Source organism: Canis lupus, chromosome 24 (assembly GCF_048164855.1).
Source record: "Canis lupus baileyi chromosome 24, mCanLup2.hap1, whole genome shotgun sequence".
Classification (NCBI taxonomy): Eukaryota; Metazoa; Chordata; class Mammalia; order Carnivora; family Canidae; genus Canis; species Canis lupus.
The window spans coordinates 31,895,363-31,911,461 of record NC_132861.1 but is presented as its reverse complement, the minus strand read 5'-3'; the positions used below and the strand labels follow the sequence as shown (position 1 = coordinate 31,911,461).

The 16,099-nt window shown below is 47.0% G+C and overlaps 1 protein-coding gene across 3 annotated transcripts in view; it reads left to right on the top strand.

The window, feature by feature from the left end:
• The window catches only part of PTK2B (protein tyrosine kinase 2 beta), a 126,592-nt gene that overhangs the window by 88,459 nt on the left and 22,034 nt on the right, over positions 1–16,099 (top strand). For all 3 annotated transcript variants that reach the window (XM_072796190.1, XM_072796187.1, XM_072796189.1), the window contains exons 3-15: positions 3,810–3,988; positions 4,531–4,618; positions 5,825–5,904; positions 10,511–10,573; positions 10,788–10,842; positions 11,278–11,418; positions 11,829–11,903; positions 12,508–12,609; positions 13,308–13,425; positions 13,969–14,008; positions 14,406–14,452; positions 15,336–15,386; positions 15,870–15,967. In XM_072796190.1, coding sequence (XP_072652291.1) covers positions 3,810–3,988; positions 4,531–4,618; positions 5,825–5,904; positions 10,511–10,573; positions 10,788–10,842; positions 11,278–11,418; positions 11,829–11,903; positions 12,508–12,609; positions 13,308–13,425; positions 13,969–14,008; positions 14,406–14,452; positions 15,336–15,386; positions 15,870–15,967 — 1,137 coding nt within the window. The remainder of the gene's footprint in view (positions 1–3,809; positions 3,989–4,530; positions 4,619–5,824; positions 5,905–10,510; positions 10,574–10,787; positions 10,843–11,277; positions 11,419–11,828; positions 11,904–12,507; positions 12,610–13,307; positions 13,426–13,968; positions 14,009–14,405; positions 14,453–15,335; positions 15,387–15,869; positions 15,968–16,099) is intronic.

Here is a 16,099-nt window from a genome sequence, read left to right as displayed (position 1 = left end):
ACTGATCTTCCTCCAGATAACAATGATAAAATCTGGACAAAATAACAAGGAAATGATCTTGAAAGCCTGGGACAGTAATCATAACCAGCAGAAACTAGAGGGAAATCTGCTCTTGAGAGCAGAACTGTAAGGAATGAGATTTGCAAATTTCTGGCGTTTTGCCTGAGGGCGCTTTCCAATCTGAGAGGGGTGGGAAGGGCAGAAAGCTGCAGCCTCACTTGGCTTGAGGCATCAAAGGATAGAATTTAGGGTTGATTGAGCAGCCAAAATATTGAGGAAAATCCTGGAGAAGAGGGACCCCCCCCATGGAGTGAACCCCAAAATAGAAAATTAGTTTTAATTTTTTTTAATTTTCAGAAGCATCAAAATACATAAGCTATTTAGGAGTAAAGTTACAAAAGATTGCAAAACTACATACTGAAAAAATGCAAAACACTGCTGAGAAAAATTAAAGAAGAGTAAAATTAAGTGGAGATATATATTTGCAGATTAGAAGACTCCAAGCTACTAAGATGTCATGCTACCCCCCACTAAGCTATTGATTTCACACAATCTCAGTCATGATTCAGCAGGCATTTTATTTATTTTTTTAAGATTTTATTTACTTATTCATGAGAGACACACAGAGAGAGAGAGAACCAGACAGAGAAGCAAGCTCCGTGCAAGGAGCCCGATGTGGGATTCGATCCCAGGACTCCAGGATCATGCCCTGGGCAGAAGGCAGGCGTTTAACCCCTGAGCCACCCAGGAATCCCCTCAGCAGGCATTTTAAATAGAAAGTGACAAGTGATTCAAAAATGTATATGGAAATGCAGAGACCTAGAATAACACAATAATCTTGGAGAGGAGATGGTAAAAGGTTTATACTATTTGACATCAAGATCTCCTCTAAAGCTACAATAATGCAGACAGTATGGTACTGACAGAGTATAAACAAAGATCAATAGATCTGAAGTGAGAGTCTAGGACTAAATCTAAACTTACTAGCCAGTTGATTTTGACAAAGGCAGCAAAACGATTCAATTGGAAAATGAAATTCAACAACCACTGCTGAACAACCATAGATCTTTATGAGAAAGAAAAAGAATAAATGTTGACCCCTACCTCACACCATACAGAAAAATTAATTCAAGATGGTTCACAGACCTAAAAGAAAAGTTAAAACTATAAAGTTTATAAAAGAAAATAGGAAAATATCTTCATGATATGGAGGCGGGCAAAGGTTTCTTAGACACAATGCAGAAAGCACTGACCATAAAAAAAAATTTTGATAAGTAAGGCTTTACCAAAAGAAACTGACAAGGAACTCACTAATAGGCACAGTGCAGACCTGGAGAAAATATTTTTAAAACACATAGAAAGTACTTTTATCTAGAATGTATAAGGATCACCTACAGCCCAATAATAAAAAGACAGCACAGAAAAATGGACAAAGGAGTGGAACAAATACTTCACAAAGGAAGATACATGAATGGCCAGATGAAAACATGCTCAATATCATTAGTCATCAGAGAGATGCAAATTAAAAGCACAATTAGATACTATACATAACCCTTAAAAAGACATAATACCAAATGTTGGTATGGATGTAGCATAATGGACATCTCATATATCACAGTGGAAATGTACAATGGAATGGTCTTAGCAGTTTCTTATAAAGTTAAACATACATCTACCTTTGACACAATAATTTCCACTCCTAGATATTTGTCCAAAGGAAATGACAACATTTGTACACAAGAAGACCTGTCCATTAATGTTCATAGTACTTTTATTCACAGTAGCAAAAAATAAGAATTAACCCGGGTATCTAGAAACAGGGGAATGAATTATATATACTAAATGTTTCCATTTATATGAAGTTCTAGAACAGGCAAAACTAGGCAAAAATGGGATGAAAACCTAGTTGCCTGGAGTTGGGGTGGGCATGGACATTAGGGTTGACTGAGGAGGAGTATAAGGAAACTTTCTGGCTATCTTGAAAAGTTCTGTATCTTAATTATTGGCATGCAGATTACACACAAACTGTATAGCTAAAATGTCTGCATCTTAATGTCTATAAGTTTTACCTTAAAAGAACTGTAAAAAATGGTAATAGTTGAATTGCGGTTGTGGGGGGCGGGGGGTGTTGTCAGTGGTAGAATGAATGAAGCAAGAATGGTTGAGTGTTCATAATTGTTGAATATGGGTGATGTGTACATCGGGATTTATTATACTCTTTCCTTTGACTTCAGTGTACTTCATTCATATTTAAAATTTTCAGTAATTACAGGGATTCTAGTCCTGGAGAAATTAGACATAAGCCAGTAAGTTTCATTTGGGGCAGGGAAGTCTCTCCATTTAAAAACATCAGAGGCTGGGACTCCAGGTGGAGCTCAGAAGTGACAAGGGTATTTTGGATAATATAATCATATGAGTGGACAGAGCAGTACAGAGGGTCGGGGCAGGAGAAATGGGTGGAAATAATGACAAAATGGTCAGCTTCACAACCATGAAGCTCTCCCTCTTGTCTGTGTCTGTCTTGCTGTTGGTCCCATTGGTCACAGCCTTCTTCCCCATCCCAAGACCACAGTTCTGATCCCTGCACTGATTTGTTACAACGGTTAATGTGTGCGTTCTGTGCCTCAGTTTCCCCATCTGTCTCACAGACCAAGAGTTGACTGCTCTGATGGACATTTGTTTCCCTAAGGGAGAAGGGACTTTTTAGGGTTAGTGTCTTTTAGTTTTACTGCTGCATGGAGTTGAAGAGGGCTGGCAGGAGGCAGAGCTGGATCAATGCATGTGGGTTGCCCAGCCAGCCCAGTAATTTGGTATTCCTTTAAAACAGTACCATTTAAGTATGAGTTTAACATTTTATTAGTGAAAATAAGAAGAGTTTAAAAAATTTGCCTTTGATGGTACTTTCTGCTCCATTGGGAGTGGGCTCAATTCACCAGTCATGTGTGTAACCATCTAAGAAACCTGAATTAAACTGAAACTGATGTGATTTCAGAACTAGGCGGGACCTTATGGATGGATTTCCAGGCAGCTGCCCAGTGGACCTCTTCTTGACCCAGCTCTGGCTCAAGGCCAGGAAACTATGGCGTCAGGCTCTGGGCAGGCCGACTTCTGATCAACAAGAAAGCAGGAATTGGAGGGTTCTTAATTTCTTGTTAACACTTAATTTCCTGTGGCCATGCTTCTTATGTGGAAACTGCACCACTTAATTCCATTAATGTGAATCTCATCCTTCTGCCTTGCCTAGCTACAGCACCCCGCAAAGCAGCTTGGCCTAGTAGAAATCCTCAGAGTCCACTGGCCCCAGGTTTAAAACCCCAGCTTACTTCCATAAGCTGTGTAACCTACATTAGTCTGGTCATCAGAGCCAAAAGGGGGTGTAACACCTACTTCCCTGTGTTGTATGGATCCATGAAATAATGTATGCAAGATGCCTGGAGTGCCTACTACAGACCCTTGGTAATGCTGGTTAAATTGGAAACCATTCAGAGGGTGTTTTTACATGGCCAATGCTCCATAATTATTAATCAGTTTAGTTGGGGTGGGCTGCAGAAGACTCTGCTCTTTGCCTTGCTGCATTTGCTCCTACTCTCTCCTCTCACAGTTTCTCGGTCTCATTTTACCAAATTATTCATTCATCAAATCCAGCCCACTGTGCACTAAGCCTTGCGCTAAGTGCTAGAGAACCAGAGATAAATGAAAGGTTAAGATGGAACCCTACCCTAGAGAATCATATTCCAGGGGCTGTGTGAGGACCGTGGCAGCCTAGAAGGGGGCACCCCTGAATTGTGTCTCTCTGTTCTCCTCCCCAGGAGGTCATTGCCTCCATCCTGCTGAGCGGACGGATCGGGCCCAACATCCAGCTGGCTGAGTGCTATGGGCTGAGGCTGAAGCACATGAAGTCGGATGAGATCCATTGGTTGCACCCGCAGATGACAGTGGGTGAGGTGCAGGACAAGTACGAGTGTCTGCATGTGGAAGCCGAGTGGAGGTAGGAGAAGAGCCCTGGGCTCTTGAATGGGGGGAGATGAGTATGGAGTGGGGAGGCCCTAGGAAGTCCATCTTTGGAGCACTTCCCAACCCCTGAGAATCTTCTAGAAAATCTGAGTGGCATTTAGGCTTAGTCTTCTTACAGCATCCAATGCATGTATTGGCCAAGGCCTAACATGGGCTCACAGCGCACCCCCTTCCCTGGGCAGATATCAGGAACATCCCTAGACAGGATGTTCTTGGTGTTATGGAGAAGGAGGAAGAGTAGGGCAGGGAGGATAGAGAAGCCAAGTCAAGGGCTCATCTGCAAACCTAAGGAAAGCAATTGCCACGATAAAGGAAGAGTTGGAGAGTCAGGACTAGTGTTGCCTACTACCTGCTGGCCACCCCTCTGTCCTCCACGGTCCTCCACAGTCCTCCACCTGACCACAGACGAGGGAAAGAGGAAGCAGGTCCTGAATGGGTGCCCATGGGCCTCATGGGCAGACCCTTACATGACCAGCTTCCCTGTGTCAACCAGAGAATCTGAACTTCCTATCCCAGGTATGATCTTCAAATCCGCTACTTGCCAGAGGACTTCATGGAAAGCCTAAAAGAAGACAGGACAACGCTACTGTATTTTTACCAACAGGTAGAAGTATTTTATCTTCTTGTCCCCAGGGTTTTATTACTCATCCTCTCCTGAGGAGATAGAAAGACAGAGCCCAGATTTTGGAGGTCCCAGTCTAGGAAACTTCTCTTTGGGGACATACATGCCTTGGTCCCTTGGTCAGGGGTTCCAACCCTGGTTCTCTCATGGCTAATTGAGTGCTGGCTCACCCCGCCCAAATGCACAGGTCCTTTTGGACTTTGCTGGTGGCTCTTTACTGCCCAGGAGACCTGGTGGTGAGCAGATAGAGCAGGTCCAAAGAGGAGTGGTAGTCTTAGCAAACAGACTCTGACACACCTGGCTCCTAGCCCAGCTCTGCCACCTACTAACCCCATATCCTCCTAGGCTTAATTTACCTGCCTGAAGCTGTTTCCTGTTTCAAAAGATGGAGATGATAATAATAACGTTTACTTTATAGGGTTGTTATGAGGACCAAATGGTATCATTAGCTGGGTGCTGGTGAACCTCCTCTCCGAAGAAAAGAATCTCTGATTTATAGCACGTGCCAATTTCCATGGTGTAAATATTTCCCTACTATGGCATTTTTTAAGCTACCAGTATGATATCATACGGCTTGCAAAACTACAGAAAATTTAATAACTGGCTTTCATGAGCTGTTTGGAGCTGCTGTCACCTGCCACCGGCTGTACTGCCGTTAGCATGCCTAGCACAGGACATGGCACCGTGAGTGCTGAGGACACGTGAGTCTGCTGCCACTATCATCTGTCTGGTCTCTGCTCCCTCCTGGTTTGCTGGACACAAAGCCAGACTTTGATTGTAGAATGGATGACATCTGCCACTACTTACGAACAAGACTGAATAAACGATTGGCTCATCCCCAAATTCCAGTTTCTTTATCTCTAAAGTGAAGAGTGGAGAGGATAATCTGAGCTCTAGCCTCATAAAGCCATGAGAGAATGTGTCTGAAAGTGCCTCCAAAAACCTGAAGGCCTTGGCTTGTGGAGGCATGATTCTAGAGGACTCTAGAAGGAGGCAGAGGCAGAGCAGAGGGGAGTCTCCCTCTCTGCTCTTCATCTGCTACATGTTTGTGTATGGTGGGGTATGGGAGACAGAGACAGTTCAGTGCTTCAGGATTGGGTTCAAAGCACCCCCCATCTTCCTGGGCCTCTGTTCAGGGACATAGGGAAGGAGGGCATGACTCTCAACCTTGGCCTTTCTCTCCACCAGCTACGGAATGACTACATGCAACGCTATGCCAGCAAGGTCAGCGAGGGCATGGCCCTGCAGCTAGGCTGTCTGGAGCTCAGGTATGTGGACTTGAGGCCCCTCCAGGGACTAGAGTTCTTGGCCAGCTCAGAATTGCTTCCAGGGTGGGAAACAAGAGTAAGTATGTGGGGGAGGTGGGGGGAACAATGGATGAATGATGACTAGAAGGTAAGGTGCTCACCAACTGGTCCTTAGAATAGAAAGGCCAGTCCTATCTCTGGTCAGTGTCCCCCACTGCTCTTGCCTCTAGGCTGCCTATCCTATCCACCATTCAAGTGATTCAGTAAATGTTTCTATGCCTATCCACCATTCAAGTGATTCAGTAAATGTTTCTTTGAGCCCTAGGCAAGGTCCTGGGAGATATTTGAATGTTGGGTCTTCATCCTTGTTGTTCACTGCTATGTCCTCAGCTGCAATAGGCACCGATAAAAATTCATAGAATTAGAAAGTCTTGCAGAGCTTCCCTCAAACTTCTGGGTCTGGGAGGTGACAGGTGTGTCCACGGTTGCTTATAATACAAGGCAGAATGAAACATGTGCCAAACTCACACACTTCTAGAAGCCCTTAATCCTTCCTGAAGAATCAGGAAGAGGGGATCTGAACGTCTCAGGAAGGAGGATACATCCCTTTGGGAGATGATGGGGGGAGCTGGGAGTGAAAGACAGTTCATTCCGGACTCAGGGATCAGTGGAAAGAAAAGAACAGACTGGACGGTAGTGGGAGTAAGCAAAGGAGGACCAGATTGTGGAAGACTTTGAATGACAGTCTAAGAAATAGGCCTTATTCTTGGTCGTGGAAGCATTCGGGGTGGAGGAGGGTGGCGTGGTCAAAGCTGTGCCTAGCACTTTCTCGACCAGAGTACTTTTCAGTTTCACCATTTGTCATATCCATCATTTCTTTCATCAGTAAAATGGGAATGATGATAATAGTAGTGACCCTATAGGATTATTATAAGGAACAAATGAGCTAATGTATTTAAAGTACTTATAGTGATAGGAACAGAATATTTAGTAATTATTTATTGCTTGTATTGTTTGTATGACTTTTTTTTCTTTACCCTTACATGACTTTTTTTCTTTACCTTTATTCATTATTTATTTATTTTAATAGACCTTTTTTTTAAGGATAGTTTTAAATTCAAAGCAAAATTGAGAGGAAAGTATAGAAGTTTCCCATATGCCACCTGCCCTACACTGTGCGATCTCCCCACTATCTATCAGCACTCCCACCAGCATGGTACATTTGTTACAATCAATGAACCTACATCAATACATGATTATTACCCAAAGTCCATAGTTTACATTGGGGCTTATTCTTGATGTTGTGTATTCTATGGGTTTTGATAAGGCTATGCCGTCATGTAGCCCACCATAGCTTCACCACCCTAAATCCTCTCTTCCCTATCTGCTCATTACCCCTACAACCTCTGGCAACTACTCACATTTTTACTATCACCATATTTTGCCTTTTTCAGAACACCATATACTTGGAATCATACCTAATTAATTTTTTATTGATTTCTTGGAAGTCCTTTGTAAATGCCAAATACTTAATTTATATTTCCCCCTCTAAATTAAAATGTGAAGTTCTTGGGCCACATGCTAGCAGTTTTTTTTTTAAGATTGATTTATTTATTCATGAAAGACACACACACACACACAGAGAAGCAGAGACATAGGCAGAGGGAAAAGCAGGCTCCTCACGGGGAGCCTGAAGCAGGACTCGATCCCAAACCCTAGGATCATGACCTGAGCGAAGGCAGTCACTCAACCACTGAGCCACCCAGGCATTCCTTTTTTTTTTTTTTTTAAGATTCACATGCTAGAAGTTAATACCTTCCCAGTGTGAGGAACCACGCAGCTTCCCCTTCACCTGAGACACCCAGGACCACTGCCCCCTCCCAGCAGAGCCTCTGAACACTCTGACCTAAAAGCTCAGAGTGAAAGTGTACACTAATAGTGGTTGAATAGTAACTGGTAATAAGTAAAGATTCAAGAAAGAACACTCAGCTTGCTTCAAAAGGCATTTTGTCTCATAGTTAATTTATAAATGTTGATAATGAGCAACTTATTCTATTGCTTTTTAGAAGAAAAACAGAGCCAACTGGATTTTACATAGATGCTTCTTTACTTTCTGCTGGTTTTACCTGGGCATCAGTTATGGGCCTGTGCCTGCCCATGCCTAGCTTTCCACCAAGTGTTAGCTAGTCAGAATGGCAGACCTAGGCTTCACAGAACCAGCCAAACACCAGGGCCTCTCTAGAAGGTGCAGCCTTATTCAATGATGGCACTGGGGCAGGTTGGAGACTATTGGGTGTTCACTGACAGCAGCTGAGATGGGACTCAGCACAGAAGACTGTGATGCCCAGTCTCTGGGGACACTGGTACATACGATAAGCAATGGTGACTGGTCCTCTCAGTCATCCCAAAGATGTTCCACTGCTCCAAATGTTAGAGACACACAGATCATGACACATCAAGTGATTGGGTACCTTTGTCAAAAGCAACATGGTAACTGATCTTCAAGGGCAACCAGTGATAGAGGGAGTGGTTGGATTGCAGGAGATGGAAATGACCTAAGTGTGCTCCCGAGTTTCCTAGGTTTTTTTTTTTTTTTTTAGATTTATTTATTTATTCCAGAGGCAGAGAGAGAGAGAGAGAGAGAGAGGAGGGGCAGAGGGAGAGAGAATTTTTTAAGCAAATTCCACACTGAGCATGGAGCCCGACACAGGGCTAGATCCCCCAACCCTGAGATCACAACCTGAGCCAGACACAAACTAACTGCACCACCCAGGTGCCCCGAAGCTTCCCTTTTCTAAGAAAACATTTTTCCATGTACCAACACCTCCATCATTCTAACATTGCTATTATTTTTCATGTACTTTAATTCCTCACTGTTCATTTCAAAATTTATTTCCCCTTCCATTTAGCTAATCCCAATTTTTTTAAACTAAGGCTTATTTAAATATTCTCATCCTCAGAACTCCTTCATCCATCCCCAGTCTCAAAGCTTATTCATTCACTCAATTGCCATAAGCCAGGAGGGATGTTAAGAGACCGCTGTCATTGGGGGTTGGGAAGCAGATCCCACTGTGTGGCGTACTCTTCTCGTTCCCTTTTCAACCTGGTAAACTCTTTATTCTGCATCTTTAGAAAGTTTTCTGAGCCAATGTTGCCTGCTAGCCCTCTGTGTTCATAGAAAACCTCAGAGGATGCCTGTGAAGCGTCCATGACAAGCACCATAGTGGCCATAGGTTCTTCCCACTGAGCCAGCCCAAGGGTCTTTCCATCTTGAAGTCTCCCTTTCCTCATGCTCACCCCACCTTCCCTACCCTGCATGGATCTGCTGTACCTATGCTTCACTCTGTCAGGCAGCCATTGGCTGGCATGCACTAGATTGCGAAATCCTATCAAATCCTTGAAGTCGGCATTGGCATCTCATACTCCTGGCACAGAATGAGAGTGCAGTATTTATTTGAATGAATGGATGATGCTGAAAGATCTAAAATCCTCTTTCCTGATGGGCACTTGCCAACATTTATTCTTTTAGAATTAAGTAAGTGCGTACAGCAAGCCAATTTGTTCAGTTCCCTAGGAGGACATTTTGCAGCTCCCGCAAGCCAGCGGGAATTGCTGGAGGCCATGTTGTCTGTAATCAACACACCACAGGCATGCTCTTGAGGTTTTCTGTGAACCTGGGGGGCAAGCAGGTAACACTGGATTAGAAAAAAAAAGCTTTCTAAAGCTGCCATGATTGGCCATGTGAAAATTTGGGATCTTAAGCACTTTCAGGTAGAAGTAGGAGGAGAAGGACCATCCATCCAGGGGAGAATCCTGGGTCGGCTCCTCATGTCCTACAAGTGAATATCATCCCTGCTGACCTGTTGTTTGGTTTCCAGAATGCAGGCCTGCCTTCATCAGCTCCCATGCTCCTCCAGGATCTGCTATCTCACTCTGTCAGATACCCGCTAGAGAGAAGTGGGTCAAGGAAGAGCATTCCTCCCAGATTCCTGAGTTCTCTCCTTGGATCAAAGTCCCAGGGTTTCTCCATCTCAGCAAAGGGACATTTGGGGCTGGATAATTCTTTGGTTGGGGGACCATCCTGTGAATTGTAGGATATTTAACAGCAGCCCTGGGCTCTGCACACTAGATGCTGGTGGGACCATCTTCCTCCTAACCAGATGTAACAACTAAAGATTTCCAGAAACTGCCAAATATTTCCAGGCAGGAGTGGGAGGTATAAAATTGCCTCTGCTCTGAGAACCACTGAACTGGACCATTATGGGGCCGTATACTCAAGCTACTAAATGCTAGGCCTTCCAACAATCAGTATTGGCTGCCTTGGGTCATTCATTTTTAGAGGCCACAAATAGAACTGCCATCTTCTTCCTCTGCCCTAAAACTGAGCAGTCCCAGAACTGGGCCTCCCAAAGCACAGAGTTGGAGTCCTTCCTAGGAATGAAACCTGTGGGTTTTCTTTTTCCTCGTAATTTTGTAAATGTCAAAAATTTTTTAATATTCTCCCTTCCACTGGCTACCACATTTGGAAGGGTTAAGGAGCTTCAGGCCAATGTGTGGCATTGGGTGACCCCAGTCTAACAGTCTTGTTCTCCAAACATCAACCTATTCATGATTTTTCTCTCTGCAGGCGGTTCTTCAAGGACATGCCTCACAATGCACTTGACAAAAAGTCCAACTTTGAGCTCCTGGAGTAAGTTCTGACACTGGCCCTTGCCTTTCCCATCCTTCTTTGTGTTCTGCTTTTCCTACTCAATCCCTACCTCATTTACCTCAAGACCAGAGCCAGGCAGGACCCATCTCCTTGGTCCTCAAGCCATCTTGCCTCTTCCTCATTAGCCTGAAGTCCTAGGTTGGGGATGAGGAGGCAAGGATCAAATGTTACTCCCCCCCACCCATTCTTTCAGGAAGGAAGTGGGACTGGACCTATTTTTCCCAAAGCAGATGCAGGAGAACTTAAAGGTAAGGAAACCACTGGGCAAGGAGCCCAGAGAGACCCCCTTTGTGCTGGCCTCCTGGACTGGAGCTAATGGCATTGGGCTGGGGATCCTTGGGAAAGCCAGGGCATCTGTGCTGTCTTGGACAATCTGGGCATTGCATGATTAAAAACATCTAGCAGGCCCTTTCTGTGGCTAGCAATTAGGAAACCTGGCTCCATTTCCACATCGGAGGCCAATTAGCTTTGTGGCCTGGGGATGCTACTTTCCATACTTCCCTACCAGGGCTATGGTGAGCCTCCCTTGAGATAGTAGGTGGGTGCTTTAGGTAAGAGATGGCTGCTGCTCTCATGGCGAAGGCCTGAGGACCATCCGCTGGCAGCAGAGTGGCTCTGATGAGATGAAAGAAGGAATCTGAGCTTGGAGCAGGGCCCACTCACCAGTGACCATCCCCCTCCAGCCCAAGCAGTTCCGGAAGATGATCCAGCAGACGTTCCAGCAGTATGCGTCGCTCAGGGAGGAGGAGTGCGTCATGAAGTTCTTCAACACCCTCGCAGGCTTTGCCAACATCGACCAGGAGACCTATCGCTGTGAACTCATTGTAATGACCGTCATCTTTATTCTCTCCCTGACCTGAATTCCAGGCCTCTTGGGGAATGGGCCCAGGAGGCCAATGTGGGGGGCCAAGAAGGGGTGTGGTTGCTCATAGCAGCCCACAAAGCAAAGATCCTCGGGCAGCTGGGCCTCACCAGCATACCCTCCAATGCCAACTAATGTTAATCTACTTGCCTGAGGAAGGGAACTGAAATCCGGGCTAGAGATCTTGGAGGTGGGCAGAGTAGGCAGGGTTTTGGGAGGAGGGTAATCTGTCTGGCAGGGCTTTAAGACTGAAGGAGCTGGAGGGCCCAGGAGACAGTGGCCTGTGTCTAACTTAGTGAGCTTGTTTTGAAATTTCTGAAATATGAGGGAGACTGAACTGAACCAACAGTCCTCTCTCTCCTTTTATTCCAGCAAGGATGGAACATTACTGTGGACCTAGTCATCGGCCCTAAGGGCATCCGCCAGCTGACAAGTCAAGATGCAAAGGTAGAGACACCGGGGGTGGGGAGGGGTGGGCAGAGACTGCACCTGGCCTCGAAGACTAGAAGGCTAAGCAGTCTTCCCCTCTCTGCTGCCTCCTGCCTTATCCTGCTTATCAGTTGTTCATGCCCCTTACTGAGAACAGAGAGGCCCTTGGTATGAGTAGCCATAGAGAAAGTGTTTGGAGCATGGGGCAGATGGTTCTTTATTTCCCTTTGACTATTAACCCCTGCACAGAGGCTGGGGGGTAGGGATGGTTTGGCAGGAAGAGAAGACAGAAGGACAGTATCATTGCTCTTCTGGCTCAGATAAGAGAGTTACTCGTGCAATGGCAAGATGGGGCGATCATTCCCCTGGAAGTCAAAAGACCTGGGCTCTATCACCAATGTGGCGTATGATCTCGGGCAAGTCTTAGCTCTCTAAACTCCTCTTCTGCAAAGTGAGGAGCTTAGACTAGATGATCCTTTCAGTCTTAATTGTCTTTGGTTCTCTCTTCATCGCACTGAAAGGCTCTCAGGTCTTCCTTGCAACCCCTCCCCCAAGACTGACCAATCTTCACGGCCTCACCCCTGGAGCGGGATAGGCTGAAAGGCCCCCTTCTTTCTCACAGCCCACCTGCCTGGCCGAATTCAAGCAGATCAAGTCCATCAGGTGCCTCCCTCTGGAGGAGGGCCAGGCAATACTGCAGCTGGGTATTGAAGGCGCCCCCCAGGTGAGCATCTCTGGGCACCTGGAAGCTCTGGAACGAGGGCATGCAACTGCAGGGCAGGATTTCTTGCTTAGGCCCTCCTGGCTTCTGGAATCTTGCTAAGAAAACTGCACCTATTTCTCAGACAAGATACCAGGTTGACAATAAAATTATAAGGGAAATGTATCAGGAAGCCAAGCTATCTAAATAAAAATGTTGAGAAATAAGTAGGGGGAGTTTTTAGGGCGCATGAAGTGACCAGAAATCAAAGTACCAATCAGAGGTCTAACTCTGAAAAAGTGAATGATGCCTCAGTAACAGGACCTCTGGGGACCTGGGCTTTTTGTGGGTGGAAAAATCGGAGAGAACTCAGACTGGAGACTGATTGTCTACCTCCCCTTTCATCAGTCCGTCCTGCCCACTCCGAGTTTCTGCTCTTACCTATTGAGCACCTACTAGGTACAAGGCATTGTGCTCTGCACTCAGAGACCAAAATGAGTCTTAGCTCAAAGTGGCCTTCCAGGGTTTAGGGCAACCGGCGGGGAGGGGTGACAAGTGCGCCCCCTGGTGGCTGTGGGGAATGCACGCCCAGCCCCAGGGGAGGTGCCGATGGTTTCCCAGGCAGGGGATGGGTGGCATCGTCTGCTCCTTCTTCCAGTCCTGGGGGACAGACTCTAGCCACGGCTCTCGGGTCTCATCCTTGGCTGGTCTCTTCTCTGCAGTCCTTGTCCATCAAAACCTCCTCTCTGGCAGAGGCCGAGAACATGGCTGACCTGGTGGACGGTTACTGCCGGCTGCAGGGGGAGCACAAAGGCTCTCTCATCATTCATCCCAAGAAAGGTGAGTTTCCACTTAAAGGCAAACTGACCCAATGGGCAGATGTGGCACAAGGCCCCAGAGGCAGAGCAGGGGAAAGCTAACCCATTGAGCCATATGTGAACCAAGAGGCTCTGGAAGGGTGAGGAGGGGCTCCCCAAGCCCTGCCCGATGCTCCCTGTGGCCCCATCCTGGGTCCTAGCTGTGGGCCCTGGCAAAAGGCAGAGTGGGGGTTGGCTTCTGGAGCAGAGGTGTTTGTAGCCCATGGAAGAGCAAAGCTCATGCTAGAACACAACTGGTCCCTCCTGTGTAGATGTGTCTATTTTGGGATGGCATCAGGAGGCAGGGGTCCGAGTTGGAACATGTGGGTGGTGGCAGAAAGAAACTTGAGAATTTCTTCTACTAAGAGGACTCGAATTCAGGCTAGCTTCCACTCCGACTTTCAGAGGCTACAGAATGGCGGGAAGGGGTCCCCCTGTGTTGGCTCCTAGGAGCAGTGAGGTCAGCCATCCACCCAGGACCCTGTGTCCCTGGCTCCAGCTCCCCCTCTTTCTGCCCTCTCCCCAGATGGTGAGAAGCGGAACAGCCTGCCCCAGATCCCCATGCTGTGAGTACAACAGGAAGGCAGGGGACAAGCCTGCGCTCAGCCGTGGATTCCGGTTGCCTACGCCCCAGGGGAGAACACTGGAACCCCGGCATTTCACGAGCGGCAATTTCTCACCAGTAGATTTCACCCCATGAATTCCTGCAAGGGTATTCCCGTGTCCCGATGCTGTCTGCAGCATCTTAGGGAGAATTGCTGCTGTCCCCTCTTCCCTGCCCACTGACAGCCTGGGCCATGCTCCAGGACAGGCTGCTCCTCCAGGCAGGCAGGGGACACTGTGCCGCTGGCCTCCAGGAGGGGCGGGGAGGGGGGGCGGCAGGAGACCCAAGCTGCCCGGGGTGGGGGCACATTGCCAGGCCCTGAGTTCACCAGGCTCCTGCCCTCTCATCTCATCCTACAGAAACCTGGAGGCGCAGCGGCCCCACCTGTCAGAGAGCTGCAGCATAGGTAAGCCTGCCCATCTGCAGTCCTCTGCCTGAGTCCAGAGTCTCTCTTCTCCCTGCTTTTGTGACATTGTCAAGGATTCCCCCAAAGCTACAGAAAAACAAACTTCCCCTATAACTTCTCAGTGACAGCTCCAAATGTCACTAATCATAATAGCCAAGACATATTCAACAGTTAATACGTGGCACCATGTGTGTCTTAGCTGGGGCTGCCTGAGGGGCTTTAACAACAGACATGTGTTTCTCAGAGCTCTAGAGACCGGAAGTCCAAGATCAAGGTGGCAACATGGTTAGGTCCTGGTGAGGACTGTCTTCCCAGCATGCAGACGGCCACCTTCTCTGTGTCCACACGTGGTGGATAGATGGAGAGCTCTGGTTTCTCTTTTTCTTATCAGGGCACTAATCTCACCTTGGAGGCACCATACTCCCAACCTCATCCAAACCTAATTGCCCCTAAAAGGCCCCATCTCCAAATACCTTCACACTGGGGGTTGGGATTTCAACGTAGGAACTTGGGGGAGATACAAACATTCATTCCCTAGCAGTGTTAACTGTATTAGGTGTTATTTTATTTGATCCTTATGAAAGTTCCTGGAAACACTCATTTCACAGAAAGAAAAACTAAGATTAGGGAAGACTAACTAACTTGCCCTAAATGATACAACCAGGCAGTAGTGAGCAGGGATTCAAATCAAGGCACCCTAGGCTCTGTGTCCACACCAAAACCTGGGACAGAAACGCCAGTTCTTGCCTGGTTCCCATCCTTCCCCTCCCCAGGATGTCAACCTTGGTTTTGCTGGCCTGCACGTGGGGGCCACATGCCTGGTTCCTGGAGGTGCCTGCTGAGGGCATCTCACCCATAGGATGTTCTCTTTCTGTCATTCCAGAATCAGACATCTATGCAGAGATTCCCGATGAGACCCTTCGAAGGCCTGGAGGTAGATCTCTAGCTCCACCACAATGGCCACAGCCAGAGCCCAATGAAGTGACATTGTGGGGATGCCCATGACACCATGGGGGGACTTTCTTTCCTTTCTTCATCCTCTCCCATGTGTGCCTCAGACAGGGACAAACCTAAGTGAACCACCTTTGATTTGAAAGCTGAGATCATTCTTTTATCCCCACATTATGGACCTTTTGTGTGTCTGTGATGTATGCTGGGATCCTAAGAGTGTGGATATGGGACCCAACCTTCAGAGGAAACAGGGTAATGGTTTGTCCCCAAGTTGGAGACAATGGAACTTTCTAGAACCCATTTTCCAGGCCAACTCCTGGAATCTAGCTGAGATTTTGTTGAGGAGTCTGGTGATACCTGGACAAATAGGGAGCAGAGCCTGGTGCTGGGGCCTGCAAATACTCAGATTCCTGGGGGCACCAGTGGTTTCCGTGCTCTGAAACTGTCTCTCTCTCCATCTGCCCAGGCCCGCAGTATGGTGTCACACGGGAAGATGTGGTCCTGAATCGGATTCTTGGTGAAGGCTTTTTTGGGGAGGTCTATGAAGGTGTCTACACAAATCACGTGAGTTCCAGACTCTTTGAGGACATTCCTCTCCTGCTTTTCCATAGAACAAAAGGGGAGCTCGTATATTCTGGGGTTGGAGCAGCCACCATGATACATGGCTCTTCATCCACTTGGCATTTGCAGTATTTA